General features: G+C 41.0%; 1 protein-coding gene across 1 annotated transcript in view; it reads left to right on the top strand.

Moving 5' to 3' along the window:
* LOC145395764 (glutamate receptor 1-like) overlaps window positions 1-19,077 on the top strand; it is a gene marked incomplete at its 5' end in the record, with an annotated part of 589,675 nt that overhangs the window by 421,773 nt on the left and 148,825 nt on the right. The window contains one exon of the mRNA XM_080269331.1: window positions 2,324-2,488. Coding sequence (XP_080125457.1) covers window positions 2,324-2,488 — 165 coding nt within the window. The remainder of the gene's footprint in view (window positions 1-2,323; window positions 2,489-19,077) is intronic.

Raw genomic sequence — 19,077 nt, 5'->3', positions numbered from 1 at the left:
GTCCACGCGTCTTGGAGGAGTAGCTGGATAAACCCGGATACAGACAGACAGCGGTCTGTCTGTCGTAACATTAAAAAGAAGCAGGATGATGGCACAGATAATGGTTCTTCCCTCCCCCACTTCACTTTCTTCATTCACTCTTCAGCAGAACCATAATGGGTGATAAATAGAGGGCAAAAGAGGCCGCCTTCATCCATTTCAGAAACTCGAATGGCCGCTTCCATTGGTAATCACGGGTGTAATGAGGCGTGCGTCTGTCTGTGCGTATGTGCATTCCTGTGTCCCTCCGTCCGTCCCTTCGTCTGTCCGTCCCTCCATCTATCTATCCGTCCCTCCACCTATCCATCCATCTGTCCGTCCCTCCACCTATCCCTCCATCTGTCCGTCCCTCCATCTATCCCTCCATCTGTCCGTCCGCCCATCTATCCCTCCATCTGTCCGTCCCTCCATCTATCCATCCATCTGTACGTCCCTCCTCTCCGTCCCACCATCTGTACGTCCTTTGCAGTCGATGACACGGGAGCGATGTTTGTGTAAGTTTTGCTTGTACTTAGTTTGCCTTTCACTTTTTTTTTTTTTTTTTTTTGTGAGGGAGGAGATTGATTTAGAGAGAGAGAGAGAGACTACCTTTTGATGTCTGCCATAATGGTTTCTACGCTTTAATCCTATCGTGCCTCCTCTTGACTTTCTCACTTCTTTCACGTTTCCTCCTCCTCCTCCTCGTTATCGTCTTCATCATCATCTTGTTCCTATTTCATGTCTCGTGTTCTCTTTGTTTCTCCTCCTCATTCTGATCCTCGTCCATTTCTTTCTCTTCTTCTGTTTTCCTAGTTGTCCTCGTTCTCACTTCCTGTCTTTCCTTCCTCTTCCGTTTCCTCGTGCTGTGTCTTTCTTTTTTCTTCCTCGTTATGGTTGTCCGTTTACCAAATCATCATTCTTGTTTTTGTCTCTATCGTTTCTCATTTTCATCCTCTGTATCATGTATTTTATTGCTTTCTTTTCTTCATTACCAAGCATTTTTCTCGTAATTTTCTTATACGGTTTCTTCCTCAGTCCATCCCTTTTTTAAAATATGGCGAATTAATTCTCTCTCTCTCTCTCTCTCGTGTTAATCCTCTTATTTCTTTTATCTCTTCATTTACCATTAGTCGGCTTTTCGCATATTTTATCTCTTCATTTACCATTAGTCGGCTTTTCGCATATTTTATCTCTTCATTTACCATTAGTCGGCTTTTCGCATATTTTATCTCTTCATTTACCATTAGTCGGCTTTTCGCATATTTTATCTCTTCATTTACCATTAGTCGGCTTTTCGCATATTCCCTTCGTCATAAGTCTCTCTCTCTCTCTCTCTCTCTCTCTTGTATGTTGCCTCCTCGTTTCACCTCTCGTCTTTCACATTCCTTTGTACTGATCGTTACCGTATAACCCATTTTTCCTCACCCGTCTGTCCATCTCATTCTTTGTATTCTTTTGTACTCCTTTCCCTTCGTCTTATCCATTTGTACTCCTTTGTCTTACTTTTTCCTTATTCCCTCACTCATCTTCCCTCTCACTGCTCGTATATTTTATAATTGTTTCTCCTCCTTCCCTTTCCTGTATTTATTTTGTACTCCTTTGTACTCCCCTTGTAGTTCCCCATCTCATCTTACTCTACTCTCCGTCTTGATATTCTTTGTATTGCCTTCCACCAATTCTCCTCTCCTCCCTTTACCCTGTTACTCCATTGTATTCCTCCCCTATCAGTCTCCCTCTCACCACATTTTCAGTTCCTTTTTATTGTTTCTCCTCCACTCCCAGTAATATCCCTTTGTATTCACTTGTACATTTATAGCCTCATTCCTCCTGTCCTCACTTCCTGTATTCTTTTGAACTCCCTTTTATCCCATTGTATTCCTCTCCTTTCCTCTCACCTTCTTTAATCATCCTGTATATTCTCCCTTCCTCTCCCTCCTTCCATCCACCCTTTCTCACTATTATGTTGTATGACTTTGTAGTCTACTCCCTTCTTTCATATCGCTCGCTGTGTTCTGTACTTTCTGTATTCCTTTGTATCTCTCTCTCTCTCTCTCTCTCTCTCTCTCTCTCTCTCTCTCGTATATCCAGTTTCCTTCATCCCCGTTTTTCGTTTCTGCCTTTCGCTTTCCATGTCATCTCTCTCTCTCTCTCTCTCTCTCTCTCTCTCTCTCTCTCTCTCTCTCTCTCTCTCTCATCATTTCCCTTGCCTCACTAATGAACTTGGCATGTATCTCTCTCACTTCAACTCCTGTGCTTGTTTTTTCCTCACCCTGTCTCTCACTCACACGTATAACCATCCACTCAGGTGATGGACGAGAGGTGGGAGCGTGACGTGAAGGAATACGGTGCCGTCAACATCACCGGGTTCCGTATAGTGGACACGTCCAGCCCCTTCGTCAGGGACTTCCTCAGGACATGGTCTACACTGGATCCAAAGCTGTTCCCGGGCGCTGGCCACGGCTATATCTCGGTGAGTACCCGCTTATTATTATTATTATTATTATTATTATTATTATTATTATTATTATTATTCCCGGGCGCTGGCCACGGCTATATCTCGGTGAGTACCCGCTTATTATTATTATTAATATTATTATTATTATTATTATTATTATTATTCCCGGGCGCTGGCCACGGCTACATCTCGGTGAGTACCCGCTTATTATTATTATTATTATTATTATTATTATTCCCGGGCGCTGGCCACGGCTATATCTCGGTGAGTACCCGCTTATTATTATTATTATTATTATTATTATTATTATTATTATTATTCCCGGGCGCTGGCCACGGCTATATCTCGGTGAGTACCCGCTTATTATTATTATTAATATTATTATTATTATTATTATTATTATTATTATTATTCCCGGGCGCTGGCCACGGCTATATCTCGGTGAGTACCCGCTTATTATTATTATTATTATTATTATTATTATTATTATTCCCGGGCGCTGGCCACGGCTATATCTCGGTGAGTACCCGCTTATTATTATTATTATTATTATTATTATTATTCCCGGGCGCTGGCCACGGCTATATCTCGGTGAGTACCCGCTTATTATTATTATTATTATTATTATTATTATTATTCCCGGGCGCTGGCCACGGCTATATCTCGGTGAGTACCCGCTTATTATTATTATTAATATTATTATTATTATTATTATTATTATTATTCCCGGGCGCTGGCCACGGCTATATCTCGGTGAGTACCCGCTTATTATTATTATTATTATTATTATTATTATTATTATTATTATTCCCGGGCGCTGGCCACGGCTATATCTCGGTGAGTACCCGCTTATTATTATTATTATTATTATTATTATTATTATTATTATTATTATTATTCCCGGGCGCTGGACACGGCTATATCTCGGTGAGTACCCGGTTGTTATTATTATTATTATTATTATTATTATTATTATATCATTCCCGGGCGCTGGCCACGGCTATATCTCGGTGAGTACCCGGTTATTATTGTTATTATTATTATTATTATTATTAGTAGTAGTAGTAGTAGTAGTAGTAGTAGTATTACCCTCCGCAATAGCAAAGCTGGTATTGTTTTCAGTTTGTCTGTCTCTCTGTGTGTCTGTCTGTGTTTCTGTTAGAACGATAACTTCGCAACCGCTCAAGATATCATTAGAAAATATTACAGGTGTGTAGTAGGAAGGAGAGTCTTGGACGAATTCGAAGTTGGTGAAAGTAAGTCAAGGTTCAGGTCATATTCCGAGCCGGGCTAGATATGTATCGGCTCGCGGCTGGTGTGATTTCCCCCTTGGGGGGCCTCTAGTTTATATTATTATTATTATTTATATTATTATTATTTTTTTTATCATCATCATCATCATCATCATCATCATCACCACCATCATCATCATCATCATCATTCTCATCATTCAAAGTTTCCATAATTCCTTGTAGGCTGTGGGAATGGAAGTTTTTTCTTTTCCTGCCAGATTATGAACTGTACTGGCAGTCCCCAAAAAAGGTTTATTTTTTATTTTTCTATAGCACAAAAGGTATCAAACATAGAGCTGTGAAATTTTGACTACAAATAAACACATTAGAATTTTATTTACAGTACAATTAGAATCATGTCAATATCATGATTATTATGGTCGCTGCGCAGCGTAATGACATGCACAATATGAGTGCCACGGTGGACAAGGCATTCCTTGATGCTCACAGCAAAGTTCTGGACTACTGCTTTGCATGTGTCTGCGGTAATGGTTCTCATGAACACCTCGATCTCATTCTTGAGCTCAGGGATTGAGCCATGGTTGTTCCGTTACACATTGTCTTTGGTGTAACCCCACAAAAAGAAGTCCAACGGGTTGAGATCAGGCGAATGTGGAGCCCATATGTGAAGAGTTTTCAGGCTTATGATCCTGTCCCGAAACTTCTCAGATAGAAGATTTCTAGTCTCAGTTGCTGTATGGGGTGTCACCCCATCCTGCTGGAACAACTGCATGTTGAAGGTCAAGCGACGACGACAGAGACAACCACAAAATTTCCTTATGGCGTTGCCATGGTTCGCCTGATTAACCACATTCTTGTCGTCATCCTCGCATTCTTGTCGTCACCACATTCTTGTCGTCATCCTCGAACCAGAAGGGTCCGATAATCACTTTAGTGCTTAGTGCACACCAGGCAGTGCACTTCTTGCTATGGAGTGGCCTTGTGGCTACAAAATCAGGAGGCTTTGTCCCCCAAAAGCCACGGTTCTGGTTGTTCACTACGCCATCCAAATGAAAATGTGCCTCAACTGAGAACCAAACGTTTTTAACCCATTCTTCGTCCTCTTCCAGCATTTGGATAAACCATTCACACATTTGGACATGCAGGGCCTTGGCATTGTCAGTCAGTCTGCTTTATTTGAATTTTATACGGGTATGACTTGAAGTCGTGTCGCAAAATTCTTTGGACAGAAGATTTTGACATGCCAAGTTCTTTCAAAAGCCTATGAAGCAATTTCTTCGGACTTCGGGACACAAACTCAAGGACCGACTCGATGTTTGCATTGGTACGAGCAGATTTCTTTCTTCCAGAATTTCCACGAAGTCTGTTCTGGCAGGTTCCATGGCTTTCAAATTTCTGGATTGCTGGTATAGATGGGGCATCTCTAACACCAAAGTGTTTCCAATATTCTTTTTGAGTCTGCAGTAATGATTTAGTCTCTAGCAAAAATTCCCAAATTTTTGTTCAGTGCTCGACTGCGAGTGTCGTGGTTGAGCTAGGATGATGAAACTTTCAGGAAAGAAACTCCCACATGTCTAGAACACAACCTGAAAAAAGAAGAGTTGTTTAGTAAAAAAACATCATAAGTAATTCAAAAATAAAAAGTTAACCTTTTTTGGGGACACCCTGGTACAGTACTTTTGCTGCGACAGTGGTAGATATTACAAGAAAATATTGTCTCATACCAGTATAGTGACGAAGGAAGGCTTCTGATATATTCGCAGAGGAATGAGAAATGTGGAAGTCCAGAACAAATGCGTGGTGTCGATTGTCGGTGAAGTTTTTGCTCATTCTTCTTCTTCTTCTTCTTCTTATTATTATTATTATTATTATTATTACTATTATTGTTATTATTATAATTATTATTTATTGAGAAGCATGGTAGGTTAAAGTGATTGCTTTGTTTTTTTTATGGGGGAGGAGGTAAAAAGAATTTTTTAAGAACTTTGGGATTTTCAAATATTTGTTCGTAAAGGTAAGTACTGATTTGAAATATATTGTCGTTATTGAAGGGTCTGGTAGATTTTGGAACTTATTTTTATTTTCAGTTGATCGGCTGAGACTGATGCATGTCGGTATGTACTGAATAAAAGTATTGTAATTGTTGGCGAGTGAGGTGTTTTGGCATCAGTGTATTATCTACTGGCAAAATTCCTTGGCTGTGTATTATTTATCGCCGTACTTTCACATTAACTTGGTCCAGATTTTCGTCCTTTAGAGGCTTATTTCACGTAGCCCTGCGGCAGAAGAGACACTTCCGCGGGTGCTCATCTTTTTTATGGCTCTTTTTTCTGACTAGCATCATATTCTCGTATTTATCTGCTGTTACAATTCAGCATTCAAGATAAAGAGATGTCAGTTTTAGGCCAAGTTAAACCAAAAAGTGTATAGCAAAATTTCCCAGCTGTGCTAGGGTTATACCGTTTGTACTCTAACCTGGCCCAGATTTTCGTCCTTTTGCAGCCTGTTTCTTGTTGCTTAGTGACAGAAAAAACAAGGCTACGGATCTGTATCCTTTTCGTAGCACTGTGATTAGGTTCGTATTCTAGTGTTAATGCATTGTTACAGCTCTGCATGCAAGATGAAGAGATGGCTATTTTAGGACAGGTTAGAGTAAAAAAGAAAAAGTATATTCATGCAGTGAAGAGTCATAGTTACTAATCACCCTTACCTCAGTCTGAAAGGTAGTCGTGGCCTTACACACCTATGACATGTTGGTGATGGTTGGCAGCAATTCTAGACTGCACGAGTAAGTGTCCTTGCAACTGCTGCTCTTGTATTCAAGCAACCGTGGAATTACCACTATAGCACTGAACAGCGGACCCTGGTTACGACGTATGAGAGTTCAAGGTGTCAATATGGCTCTTGACTCTGTTGTAATACCTTGATTATCACTGAGCTTGATTAAAATATGTAACATGTACAGTAAACACGGGGATGTAAAATCAGCATCAAGAGTACTGCCTCTCTCTCTCTCCAAAAACTTAGATAATCAGTATAGTGGACCTGTAGCAGACGGTGCTTAAGATGCTGATCTAAGGCCGAGTAAAGTTCTCAGTGTCGGTTGCCGCGGATTCTGATTATCAAAGTGCTTGGAGAGAAAAGCTGGAAAGGCGACAGGACTTTCGATGCCTACAGCACATTAAGAAACCAAAAGGAAGAAGTCTGTAATTACAAGATCAACTTAGTCCTTGTGCCGGCGGTGAAGGGAATTGATGTATTTACTTTTGTGAGATGGAAGGGTGTATGCGGAAGAGAAAATTGAATGCCTCCAAATAAACTAGCTTATGGAATAATTGTATTCATAATAAAAATGTTGCTTACTGGGAAGGTGAAGCAGTTTCGGCTCGACTTGGACCCTCGTCAGAGTTTCTGAAAAATGAAGGATCATGTGCTTGCATACAAACGGGTTAAGTATGAAGGAGATGGAAGGGGTGGCATGTCTGAAGAGGATAGACGGTAGGGTGAAACTGTTTTATCTGCCCCCATAATAGCAATTTCTAAAATTTGGATTTGATTATTCCAACAGAACGATTTACGGTTCTGTAATATAAAGACAAAAAGTAATATATTTATTGGTTAAGTTTTATTTACGTGTCAGATCTAAGTGGTAATTGGTTCATCCCTCTGGGAGATAGATCTACAGATTCACTTACATGAGTAGGTTACATTTTAGTACCAAGGCACACAACCTTGTGTCCAATGTTGGACAACAGGTAGGCAAAGTTTTCTCCTTTAGAACTGTGGATGGCACGCGCGCGCGCGCGCGCGCGCACACACACACACACACACACACACACACACACACACACACACACACACACACACACACACACACACACACACACACACACACACACACACACACACACACACACACACACACCTAAGTACAGTATGTGTCTTTGAGTTGAGATCAGTGAAGCTTTTCCTCAGAAGTCACAAGGGTGTGTAGAGAGAGAGAGAGAGAGAGAGAGAATTACATAAATATTCTTAGCTCCCCTTTAAGAACTCCTCCAGTTCACACTGAGAGAAGAGGAGAGCGGAGGAGAGAATAGAATTTAATATTAAAATTTCTCCTCGCCTTTCTAAGATTTCCTCCTCCTCCTCCTTTGTCCATATCGTTTTCCTGCCTCTGTGATGACACACTCGTCTAGCCTTGTCTTATTACCGTTCTTGTCAGGCTCTTCAGATCCTAATTAAGGTGTTCTAGCACTCGTTCACCACGCCCCTTCCTCATCTTCATTTCTCCCCTACATCCATCCTCATAATGGGCTCCTTCTGTATTTCCCTTCACTGCTCATTTTACACACTCTCTCTCTCTCTCTCTCTCTCTTTCTCTTTCATCCGTCCGTCTGTCTGTCAGTATATTTTTTGTGCATACAACGTTGCTCAAAAACCACTTCATTCGTATCAGATCCCTAGATGGCTAATATGTCTTGCTTCCAACAAACGATTATATTCAGCGTAGGAAAGGCGTCTCGTGGACTCTATACTCTTTTCACCTTAACTTGGCCCAGACTTTCGTCCTTTTGCAACTATTTCATTTAGCTCAGTGGCTCAAAAAGACGATGCTACAGCTCTGCATCCTGTCCATAGCACGTCTTCCTGACTAGCATCGTATTCTGGTGTTCATCAATGAAGATGCAGGGATTGATATTGCAGGTCAAGTTAGACTAAAAAGAGGTTTAACCATTTGGAAGGCAGAGGGTTCCCTGACCAAAATAAAATTGACGATAGCCAGATTAACATGCAGCAACATCATAAGGTAAAAGTTTAAGTACTTTTATACTGTAACATCATTTCCTTCTGTGTCAAGCACCTGTATTGTGTCATTTCCTTTGTATCAAGCACCTTTTATTGTACCATTTTCTCTATCAAACTCCTGTATACTGCATCATTTATTCTGCTGAGCACCTATATATTGTATCATCATTTCCTCTATCAAACACCTTAATAGTAATATAATTTCCTCTGTATTAAGCACCTTTATACTGTATAATTTCCTGTGTATCAAGCACCTGCATACTGTATCATGTCCTCTATTCCAAGCATCTCAACCATCATTTCTTCTCACTTTTGGTCCGTGCTTGGGTCCACAACTCCTTCTTAAACTAAAAGTCAGAATTATTCCCTTATATCTCACCGCCACACACAAACACTTGGCTTGGTATATTTCTTGACTCAGCCTCCCTCCTTCCTTTTCCCCACGCCCTTCAAATAATTTTTCCCCAAACTACAACCACGTCTCTCCACTTGTCCTCTTTTCTTCCGCTTTCCTTCCATCCCTCCGCCTTCCTTCTTCCTTCCTTCCATCTCTCTGTTTTTTTTTTTATTCCTTCCACTTCTCTCGCCTCATCCTCAGTCTTCCCTCCTTCTCTTCCATTTTCATTACAGTATCCTCCTCCTCCTCCTCCTCCTCCTCCCTCCTCCTCCTCCTCCTCCTCCTCCCTCCTCCTCCTCCTCCTCCTCCTCCTCCTCCTCCTCCCTCCTCCCTCCTCCCTCCCCCTCCTCCTCCCTCCTCCTCCTCCTCCTCCTCCTCCTCCTCCTCCTCTTCCTCCTCCTCCTCCTCCTCTGTGATAATATCTGGTATACTCCCAAGGATCAAGGCAGAGAATAGTTTTTATGATGAGGCCTTCAGCACAAATAGCTGCCTCAAATCTCTCTGCACGCAAGAGGGAGACGACTTTATCAATCTGTGGGACAAATTTTATGAGCAACATACTCTATTTCAGAAAGATGGTCTCCATTTGAACTCGGTAGGAGCGGCACGGCTAGGTAGACTTTTACACGATAAAGTTGCCCTCTTCAAATAAAAGAACGCGTCACATCAGGGAGCTGTAACCTCAACGTAAATACCCACAAAGTCAGTTCATCAACTGTTTGGGACGGAATTTGAGTCTGCTATGTTAATGCACGTAGTCTACGTAACAAGTTTGAGGATTTAGAATCTCTTATTTACCTAGAAAATTATGATATTGTTGGCATCACAGAGTCCTGGATTAACACATCTGACCGTGACTTTCTAGTGGAATACTCATTAACAGGGTACAATATTTTCAGCTGTGAGCGAGCACATCGAGCTGGTGGCGATGTTTTACTATATGTGAAAACTAGTCTCCACCCCCTTGTGCTTTCCAAACATAGTATTGCCAACATAGATGCCAGTTATGTTCAGCTAAGTATTAATTCACACAAAATAAATATATGTCTCGTCTATCATCCTCCAGCCTAGTCAAATGAGACAAATGATAAACTTTATGATCAAATTGCAGAAATTTGTTGTCAAGAGGACAGCGTAATTCTTGGAGACTTTAATCTACCGGCAACAAAGTGGGGTGAACAGCTAACGGTACACTCAGGACAAGAGCTTTATACGAATCTTCAAGAAAGCGCACAACACATAGAATACCCAGCGAGAGGAAATAATATCCTAGACATCATCTTGACTACAAATTATAACCTAGTCAACAACGTTGAAATAGGACCTGGGTTTAGCTCCAGTGATCATCGAATTATACAATTGAAAAAGTTAAAGAATTATACAACTGAAAAAGTTAAAGAAACAGTGAGCAAAGAAAAGGTCCCAGATTATCGTAGAGCTGATTTCACCAGGCTCAGAGCGCTATTTGCAAATACAGACTGGAATGAAATGTCTGAAACCGATGACATAAACCAAGCATGGGAAATATTCACCAAAAATTTAATGAAGTGGTAAAGTCATGTGTGCCACTACGTAACAGGCGTCCAGCTGGTAATAGGAAACCAAAGTGGTGGTCCAGTGAAATTAAAAGAAACTTAATAGCCAAAAAACAGGCATACCTTAAATATAAAACTACACAAAACAATGATGATAAATTACAGTACGAAAATGTACGCCGCATATTGAAAGGACTTATTAAACAAAGCAAAGAGCACTGGAGATCCACATTGCTAATACTTGCAAATCAAACCCTAAAGAATTTTACAGTTACATTAGCAAGAAAAAGGTTACAACTACATCAATAGGTCCTCTAGAAACGAACAAGGGCAAACACACAGAAAATGAGGTCGAAATGGCAAACATTCTTAACGATTACGAGTACACTGCGTCTGTTTTTACAGTTGAAAACACCACCAGAAACCTACAGTTACCCACAAACCAAGTAAATAGCACAGTCCTTAGTAACTATTCTATCCATTATAAAGATATCCTTTCAGCCATAAATAGTACGAACATAAACAAAACCCTTGGCCCTGATAAAATATCACCGAGAATTCTTAAAGAAGCAAAAAATTAGTTACTGCTGCCACTCTCTGTCTTATCCAATAATTCGTTAAGTACTGGGAAAGTTCCATGCGAATGGAAACTAGCAAATGAAACACTAATTTTCAAAAAAGGAAATGAGTTGCACTCAGGAAATTACAGACCAATCAGTTTAACATCAATAGTGTGCAAGTTAATGGAAAAAATCATAAGAGATAAAATAGTTAATTATCTAGAAGAAAATAATATAATTAAAGACTCGCAGCATGGATTCAGACATCGTCGTTCATGCTTAACTAACTTACTGGACTTCCATGATGTTCACAAATCATACGATGACTCAAGAGCAGTTGATATAATTTACCTCGACTTTCAGAAAGCATTTGACACTGTCCCTCACAAGCGTCTCATGAGCAAAATGGAAGCACATGGAATAAAGGAAATATGCAGAAATGGTTGCAAGACTGGCTTTCAGACCGAAAACAGCGAGTTATGATAAACGGAAAGGAATCCAAATGGCGTAATGTGATTAGCGTCGTTCCCCAAGGCTCAGTACTTAGGTCAATACTTTTTATTATCTATATAAACGATATTGATGAGGGTCTACATTGTAAAGTATCCAAATTTGCAGATGATACTAAAATAACCAGTAAAGTAACTTCAAAATTACGGTGGCAGCAGTTACAAAATGACCTTAATACTTTGGCAAGCTGGGCAGAAAAATGGCAAATGAAATTCAACACAGAAAAATTTAAAACACTTCATATTGGAAGTAACAACGTCCATGCGAATTATAAAATGAATAATATCCATTTATCAAGTACAGACAATGAAAAGGATCTTGGTGTGATAATATCAAATGACCTAAAAGCAAGTAAGCAGTGCACCGAGGCGGTTAAAACTGCAAACAAGCTGGTGGGTTTTATTGGAAGAACTTTCGACTTTAAATCGGAAAAAGTCATACTTGCCTTGTACAACTCGCTAGTGCACCCCCATCTTGAGTATTGTGTGCAATTCTGGTCTCCGTACTACAGAAAGGACATTGAAAAATTAGAGAAAATTCAGTGAAGAATCACAAAAATGATACCACGACTTAGAAACAAACCATATGAGGGATGCCTTGAAGAATTTAAATTATTTAGCCTTGCGAAACGCATGTTAAGAGAGGACCTCATTGAAGTTTTCAAAATCATGAAGGGTTATTACAACTTAGACATGAATAAATATTTTGATATAGACCAGTCGAGTCAAACCAGAAGTAATGGCTTCAAAATTATGGAAAAGCTATACCAAACCCATGAAGCAAAATACTTCTTTAACAGAGTTGTAAATATCTGGAACAGATTGCCCTCAGATACCGTGAAGAGTATCTCAATTGAGACATTCAAAAACAAAATGGACAAGTATTTGCACAAGAATCCTCAGCTGACTGTGTTTCTGTCCGAATAACTTGCTTTTATAGCTATGTGTAAGTTCATTCCCCTTTTGTCTACAAGAAACCCCGTAAACAACTTACCCGTACATAGTGTCGTGTCACGTCATTATACATTTTTCAATTGATTCAGTGCAAATAAAGTAATATAAGCACAGATTAGGATCCACGCAGTTAGCCCTAAGTTAACGGTCACTACTCTTACTTCCGACCTGTGATGGGCTGCGGATCACTTAGGGTCCCTGTTGGTCAAGTGACCACCATCGGGATTTTTTTAATCTATCAGGGGTCACTGCTTCAGGATGAAACTTGTGTACTTGTCCCACATGGGAGAGTTCCTTGTCTCAGTGGAGTGAACGGAGCTAGGGCCTGATTTACTGCTGCTTCCCTAAAAAGCGCCAGACAAGGCTGCCGCACCGCCCCTAAAGATCCACTCTGTGCATTGTACATCCACACTCTGCACTGTGCAGTCCCCTTTTGCCTAAGACACCCGTCTTATATATTTTTCACTGTCCCCATTGCAAAGAAAGTAATATAAGCACAGATTAGGATCTGCACAGATAGCCCGGAGTAAACGGTCATTACTCTTACTTTCAACCTGTGATGCGCTGTGGATCACTGAGGGTCCCTGTTAGTCAATTGACCTCCATTGGGTTTTTTTTAATGTACCATGGGTCACTACTTTAGGATGAAACTTGTGTACTTGTCCCACATGGGAGAGTTCCTTGTCTCAGTGGAGTGAACGGAGCTAGGGCCTGATTGACTGCTGCCTCCCTAAAAAGCGCCAGGCAAGGCTGCCGCACCACCCCTAAACACCCACACTGTGCAGTATGTAGTTTCCACGTTATGTCCACAGACTTCGCATTAACTCAGTGTACCGGTTTATAATGTCATGTTGTAACAATTAATGTATTTGATTACTTTCTCTTTCAGGTTACTCAATCGGATAGCTTATAGACAGAGTATTATAGAATGTGATTTTTCCTTTCCGGTATTTCCTATGGAATTTCCATGTCAGTTTTTCCATGCTGCATGGTGGTTTTTCTCACTTTTTCCTGGAGGGTTTGGTGGTGGGGGGAGCCTTCTTGCTTTACTATCCTTATCCTTCAGCATGTAGAGTTAGATCTTGTAGTCATAGTTTTCTCTGTAACAAGCAGCCTCGAAAGGACCATAACGTCTGTTGCTGTTTGCTTTCCTATGTAATCCTATGTAAACCTCCTCCTCCTCCTCCTCCTCCTCCTCCTCCTCCTCTTCCTCTTCCTCTTCCTTTTCCTCCTCCTCCTCCTCCTCCTCCTCCTCCTCCTCAGTCTCTCCCGCTTCTTTACTATGTTGGCTTTTAAAATTTCGTTCCTCATTTTTCTCCCTCTTCCGTCCTTGCCTTGTCTCTTTCCTGTATAACCTTTTCATTTCTTTCTTCCCTGTCTCCTCTTCCCCCTCTTTCCATGTCGTCTTCCTCTTCCTCTCTCCTCTGTCTGTTTCATTTATCTTTTTCTCTTTCCTACGTACTCGTTCTTTTTTGTGCACAATTCTTCTCTTATCTTATTTCGTTTTTCATTTTTCACATCTTCCATCATTCCCTTTCCTCCCCTTCCCTACCTCCTCCTCCACTCTCTTCCTCGATCTTTCTCCTCTTCTATCCCAAATTTCCCTTAGTCTTTTATTTCCTCACCTCCTTTCCTCTCCCCCAGTCTCCTAGATCTTCTTTCCTCCCCTCTTTTCTACCTCTCCTTCCTCTCACTCCGTCATTCTTTGCCGTTTCTCTCCCTTTCTTCTTCTTTCTTCCCCTCTTTCTCACCTCCCATTCCCCTTTCTCTCTCATTCTTTGCAGAGTTTACTCTCCCTTTCTTCCTCCATTCTCCCCACTTTCGTTCCTCGTCCTCCCCCCTCTTTCCTCTCATTCATTTTTCAGCTTCCCTCACTTCTTTTCTCCTTCCTCGACTCTTTCTTACCTCTTCTCCTCTCTTCTTGATTGTGTATACTCTTTCTCTCCCCTTTTTTCTCTTTTCTCACTCCTTCTCTCTCATTCTCTTTTCTGCCTTCCCTCTCTCCTACCTCCCCTCTTTCCTATCCCCTCCTCTCCTCACTCCCTCATTTTTTAAAAGTCTCCATTCTTCTCTTTTCTCCCTCCCTCCCTATCCTACTCTTTCGTTCCTCCCACAATCTCCTACTCTTTCCATCCTCCCTCCCTCTCCCACTCTTTCCTTCCTCTCCCCCTCTTTTCTGCCACCCTCTTTTACTCTTTCCTCCTCCTTCCCTCTCTTCGTCACCCTGCCCCACTTCCTCATCAATATTGCCTTTAAACTTTACCACTTGATGCTCACCTTCCAATATTCTGTGAGTCGGTGGCTTCTCAAGGCTTCTCCAAGGCTTCACCAAGGCTTACTCTCCACCACGCACACATTGCCAGTATTCTCGTCGGTTGAGGAAGCTCCTGAACACCTCTTCCCAACCGATTGATTTTGCTTATTACACCTTGCTATCCTCTTCTGTGTTATTTAAATCATTATAATATCACCATGCTCTTCATCGATAGCGTGCAGAATTATGCTAACCGTCCGTATCCAAAATAAATTGCTTAGGAAAAGGTGCTAGGGAGGCTCCTTAAGCGACGGGCCATTGAAGAAAATACAAATACATTTAAGACAGATACAAAGGGAAGACCTAATGCTTACAAGGCGGATACAACGAGAGAGAGAGAGAGAGAGAGAGAGAGAGAGAGAGAGTACGATCAAGCGAAAAAAGGAGAATGAGTGAAAGTAAGGTGGAGAGAGAGAGAGAGAGAGAGAGAGAGAGAGAGAGAGAGAGAGAGAGAGAGAGAATGTACGATGAAGCTAAATGGGGAAAAAGGAGAATCGGTGAAAGTAAGGTGGAGAGACAGAGAGAGAGAGAGAGAGAGAGAGAGCACGATCAAGCTAAAAGAGAAGGAGAATGAGTGAGAGGAAGGTAAAGAAAAGAAGGAAATGAAAAGACAGCGAAAGAAAAGAGAACGAAAGAAGCCAGAAAACAAAAGACGAAAGATATAAACATTGGAAGCACAAGAGAAGGTGTTGGGTGACAGTAAAAATAGAACTGAAATAAAACTTAGAGTAAAATTATGGAGAAACGTCAAAGAGAAAGCAAATATATACACAGTAGATGGACAAAGAAGGAAGCAAGGGAAGAAAATTGAGTGGAAAAGAGGCAAGGAATGTGTTAGAGCAGTGGTTCCCAAACTTTTTCTGGTCGTTACCCACTTTTCATACATGATCCTTGTCCATGGCTCCCTTTCCCCAACCATAACCCATGACTACAGTGACTGTCTACACTACAGTCCTACACTCATCATGTCCATATAAATATCACTCTAGCAAATCCTGTAATTTTATTGATTCCATTTGTTATTTTCTCTTTTGTTAAGTATTAATAAAGAAATGTGTATTTTGTCTTAGCTGAATCTCATATATATATATATAATTATTGAAGTATTCACAGGTGGACACAAACTGATTATATGGGGAGGCGCACACGGTGATCAATGTTGCAACTGTGAATGGATAGTTAACTGAAAAATGTGAACATCCTTGCTGATACTCAAGATTCAAGACCAGGTTATCATACAGAATCCATAGTTTAGGAAGCCTTAGAATTAGATTGAGTTAAATTATCTACTCCCTTAATACATCTCTATGCCTTATTTATGTCAACAACACAGAATCAGATTTAAAAAAAAAAAAAAAAAAAAAGGTAATTACACAGGCAAAAAAAAAAAAAAAAGGACGTATTACTTATGTGTCTGGCAGCAAGGCATTGCACAAACCTGTACTGAACCTGTGTAAGTTCTCTCCACTGACTACCTACTCGCTAAACTCCTTCGGTTCAGGTTATGGCCCCCTACATTCTGATATATGGCCCCCAGTTTGGGAACCACTGTGTTAGAGGATGCGATGCAGGAATGGACATAGCAAGAAGGATACGATAAAAAAAGCAAATTTAAGTTTACATCTAAAATGGAGTCTTATTTTATCTTGCCCTCGCGAAAAACGGACTCGGACTCTCTCTCTCTCTCTCTCTCTCTCTCTCTCTCTCTCTCTCTCTCGTTGTCATTTTAATTAAGAGGATTTCCCTTCAAACAGCACAAACGTCCACCCAATTTTCTCAATCATTCATCATCCAATTCTACATTGCTCCATGAGGAGCCTGGGGCTAGGCAGTTGGTCCCGACATTTAAGATGAGAGTGACCAGCCTCACTCATCCCTGAGTGGCATTACTTGAGCAATAAACCCCAACCATCCATTGGATATAAACCTTCACCGGCTCAATCCGATTGGAGCACAATAATTACCCACTAAACCACCAGGCACCAAAATTTGGTTATATGGTTACCACCCAGCGTAGTAAATGGTTTCCTGGTATACGGGAAACCATCTGGCTTGTCACGCAGTGTAGAGTCACACACAGGCAGAAGGAAGAGGAAGAATGAAGGAATGAAAGACAGAAGAGGGAGTGTAAAGTCACCCGTAGGCAGAAGGAGAAGGGCAGAATGAAGTAAAGAAAGACAGAAGAGGATGGAAGGAAAGAAGGATGGAGGAGAGGAAAGGGCAGACACCCGAGAGCAGCACTACATCGAGTGAGTGGATCAAGAACGTTTATTGGCAAGGAAACGTTTAAACAGATTCCTCACCTAACCTGCAAATTTTAACAGCACTGATAAAAAAAAGAAGAAAGCAGAAATTTCCCATGTATCGCATTCTCTTTGATTAATACAGCAAATTTAAGGCGACTTCCATCTTGTAACAAAGGTAGGTTTTTGTACCACATGCCTTAACTAAGATTTTTTAGGTGATTATGTATTTTATTTAACGATTTATTTATTTTTTATACTTTCATTTTCTCTTGTTCTCTAGGATCCACAAAGAAACTTACGGTCAGTTCCTTTTCGTAACAGAGATAATATTTGTATAACCTGCTTTGGCCTAGATTATATATTTATTCAGTGACGTTATTTTAATGTACTGTTATTTTGGATTATCCCATGTCTTCTTCCTGGAATAAAAAATTACTTACGAACGGCAAATTAACTTCCCATACCCCCAAGTCTTCCTATAACTGGAAATTTTAGTTTCGAAAGAAAAATATATTATCCATGCAAACACAGCACTAGTTGTTAATTATAATGTATTTATCATTAATTGTACTGTATCCCGTTTACCCTTTCTACATTGTCTGTCATGCCTCCTCCTCTTCCTCCTCCTCCTCCTCCTCCTCCTCCTCCTCCCACCAACGTTTCCCTTCTCTCCTGCTGCTCACACCAAATATTAGCCTACCAAGGACCCCATCAGTCTTGACAATAATTTCCAGGTCGTACATTTGTTTCCCACCCCAGCGCCACCTTCCACAAGAGGTGAAGCCTTCCCGCCCTCTCTTAATGTCTTGTCAGCGGCCTAAGATTAAAGTTTTTGTGGTGTGTCGTCCCCCCCCTCCTCCTGTGTGTGTGTGTGTGTGTGTGTAAACACACACACACACACACACACACACACACACACACACACACACACACACACACACTGGTCTGTATGTTTTGTCCGCACTCCGTACAGTCGTTTTCCTTTAGTCATATATTCGTATTCTGCCGTCGTCTTCCCGCCCTGCTCTGGTATGCACCCTCACCTCGTCTCCTCCTTCCTCTCCGCCTCTCTCTTTCCCTCCCTGTCACACCTCATTCATATTCATAATTTATTCACATTATATTCATCTGCCTTGCCAGCCGCCTCCTCCTTGAATCTCCTCTTTCCTTCCTCACTGCACTTCTCCTTCCCCTTATCACACGTCACAACTCTTCCATGCAAACTTTCCCCTTATACACCCTTCTTGCTTCTGTGTTCCATGTTTGGACTGTGGGTATCTCATGGGTAAAATGCACATCACATATATTAGCCAATCCTTTATTGCAATATCAGGAGTGTTGAGATCACGGGATAGGTTACTAAAGTCCAGACATTAAAGGCCAGTGACCAGTCGTCCCTGAAAAACACTATGTGAACCGTAAACCCCACCATTACCATTCTTCAGACGTAACTCTTTAAGGGTCACATGCAGTTGGAGCTCCTTAGTCCACTGTTCCGTGTTTGGAAAGTTGCAACAGCGAATCTCGTGTTATGTATAACGAAGTATGGAGGCTATGCAACCGCCGTCCAGTACTTTTAATGGTAGATGACAAACCTACTACCAGTGATGGCATTACGCAGTTGAAATACCTACTTTCTGACCCTGCTTTTGTGTTCTGTATAAGTGGGTCAGCAGTTGTCTTCCTCATCTGTGGTTGCCAACTTAGGATGCGACTTTTCAACACACTTAACACTCAGGCTACTTTGGCTCATTCTTACCATAATCAGTAACCTGGTTTCAGCTGGCTTTGCTGAAATAGAAAAACTGAATTGTTTAGACCGTGAGAAGAGTAATGGGATGAGTATTAAAACACTCAGACTCATTACTTACTCTTATTTGAATAAAATCGTTTGGCGTTTGCCAAATCAGAATACGAAATACATTGCAACACAAAGATACTTGTTTCGGAATGTATTGTCTGTTAAGTGACATATAATGCGGCCATTAAAAAAAAAAAAAAAAAAAAAAAAGTCTTTTAACAACTCCAGT

The sequence above is a fragment of the Coenobita brevimanus genome, chromosome 1 (genome assembly GCF_032717465.1).
Source record: "Coenobita brevimanus isolate Jiangsu-jjx chromosome 1, ASM3271746v2, whole genome shotgun sequence".
NCBI lineage: Eukaryota > Metazoa > Arthropoda > Malacostraca > Decapoda > Coenobitidae > Coenobita > Coenobita brevimanus.
This window is presented reverse-complemented; position numbering and strand designations above follow the sequence as displayed.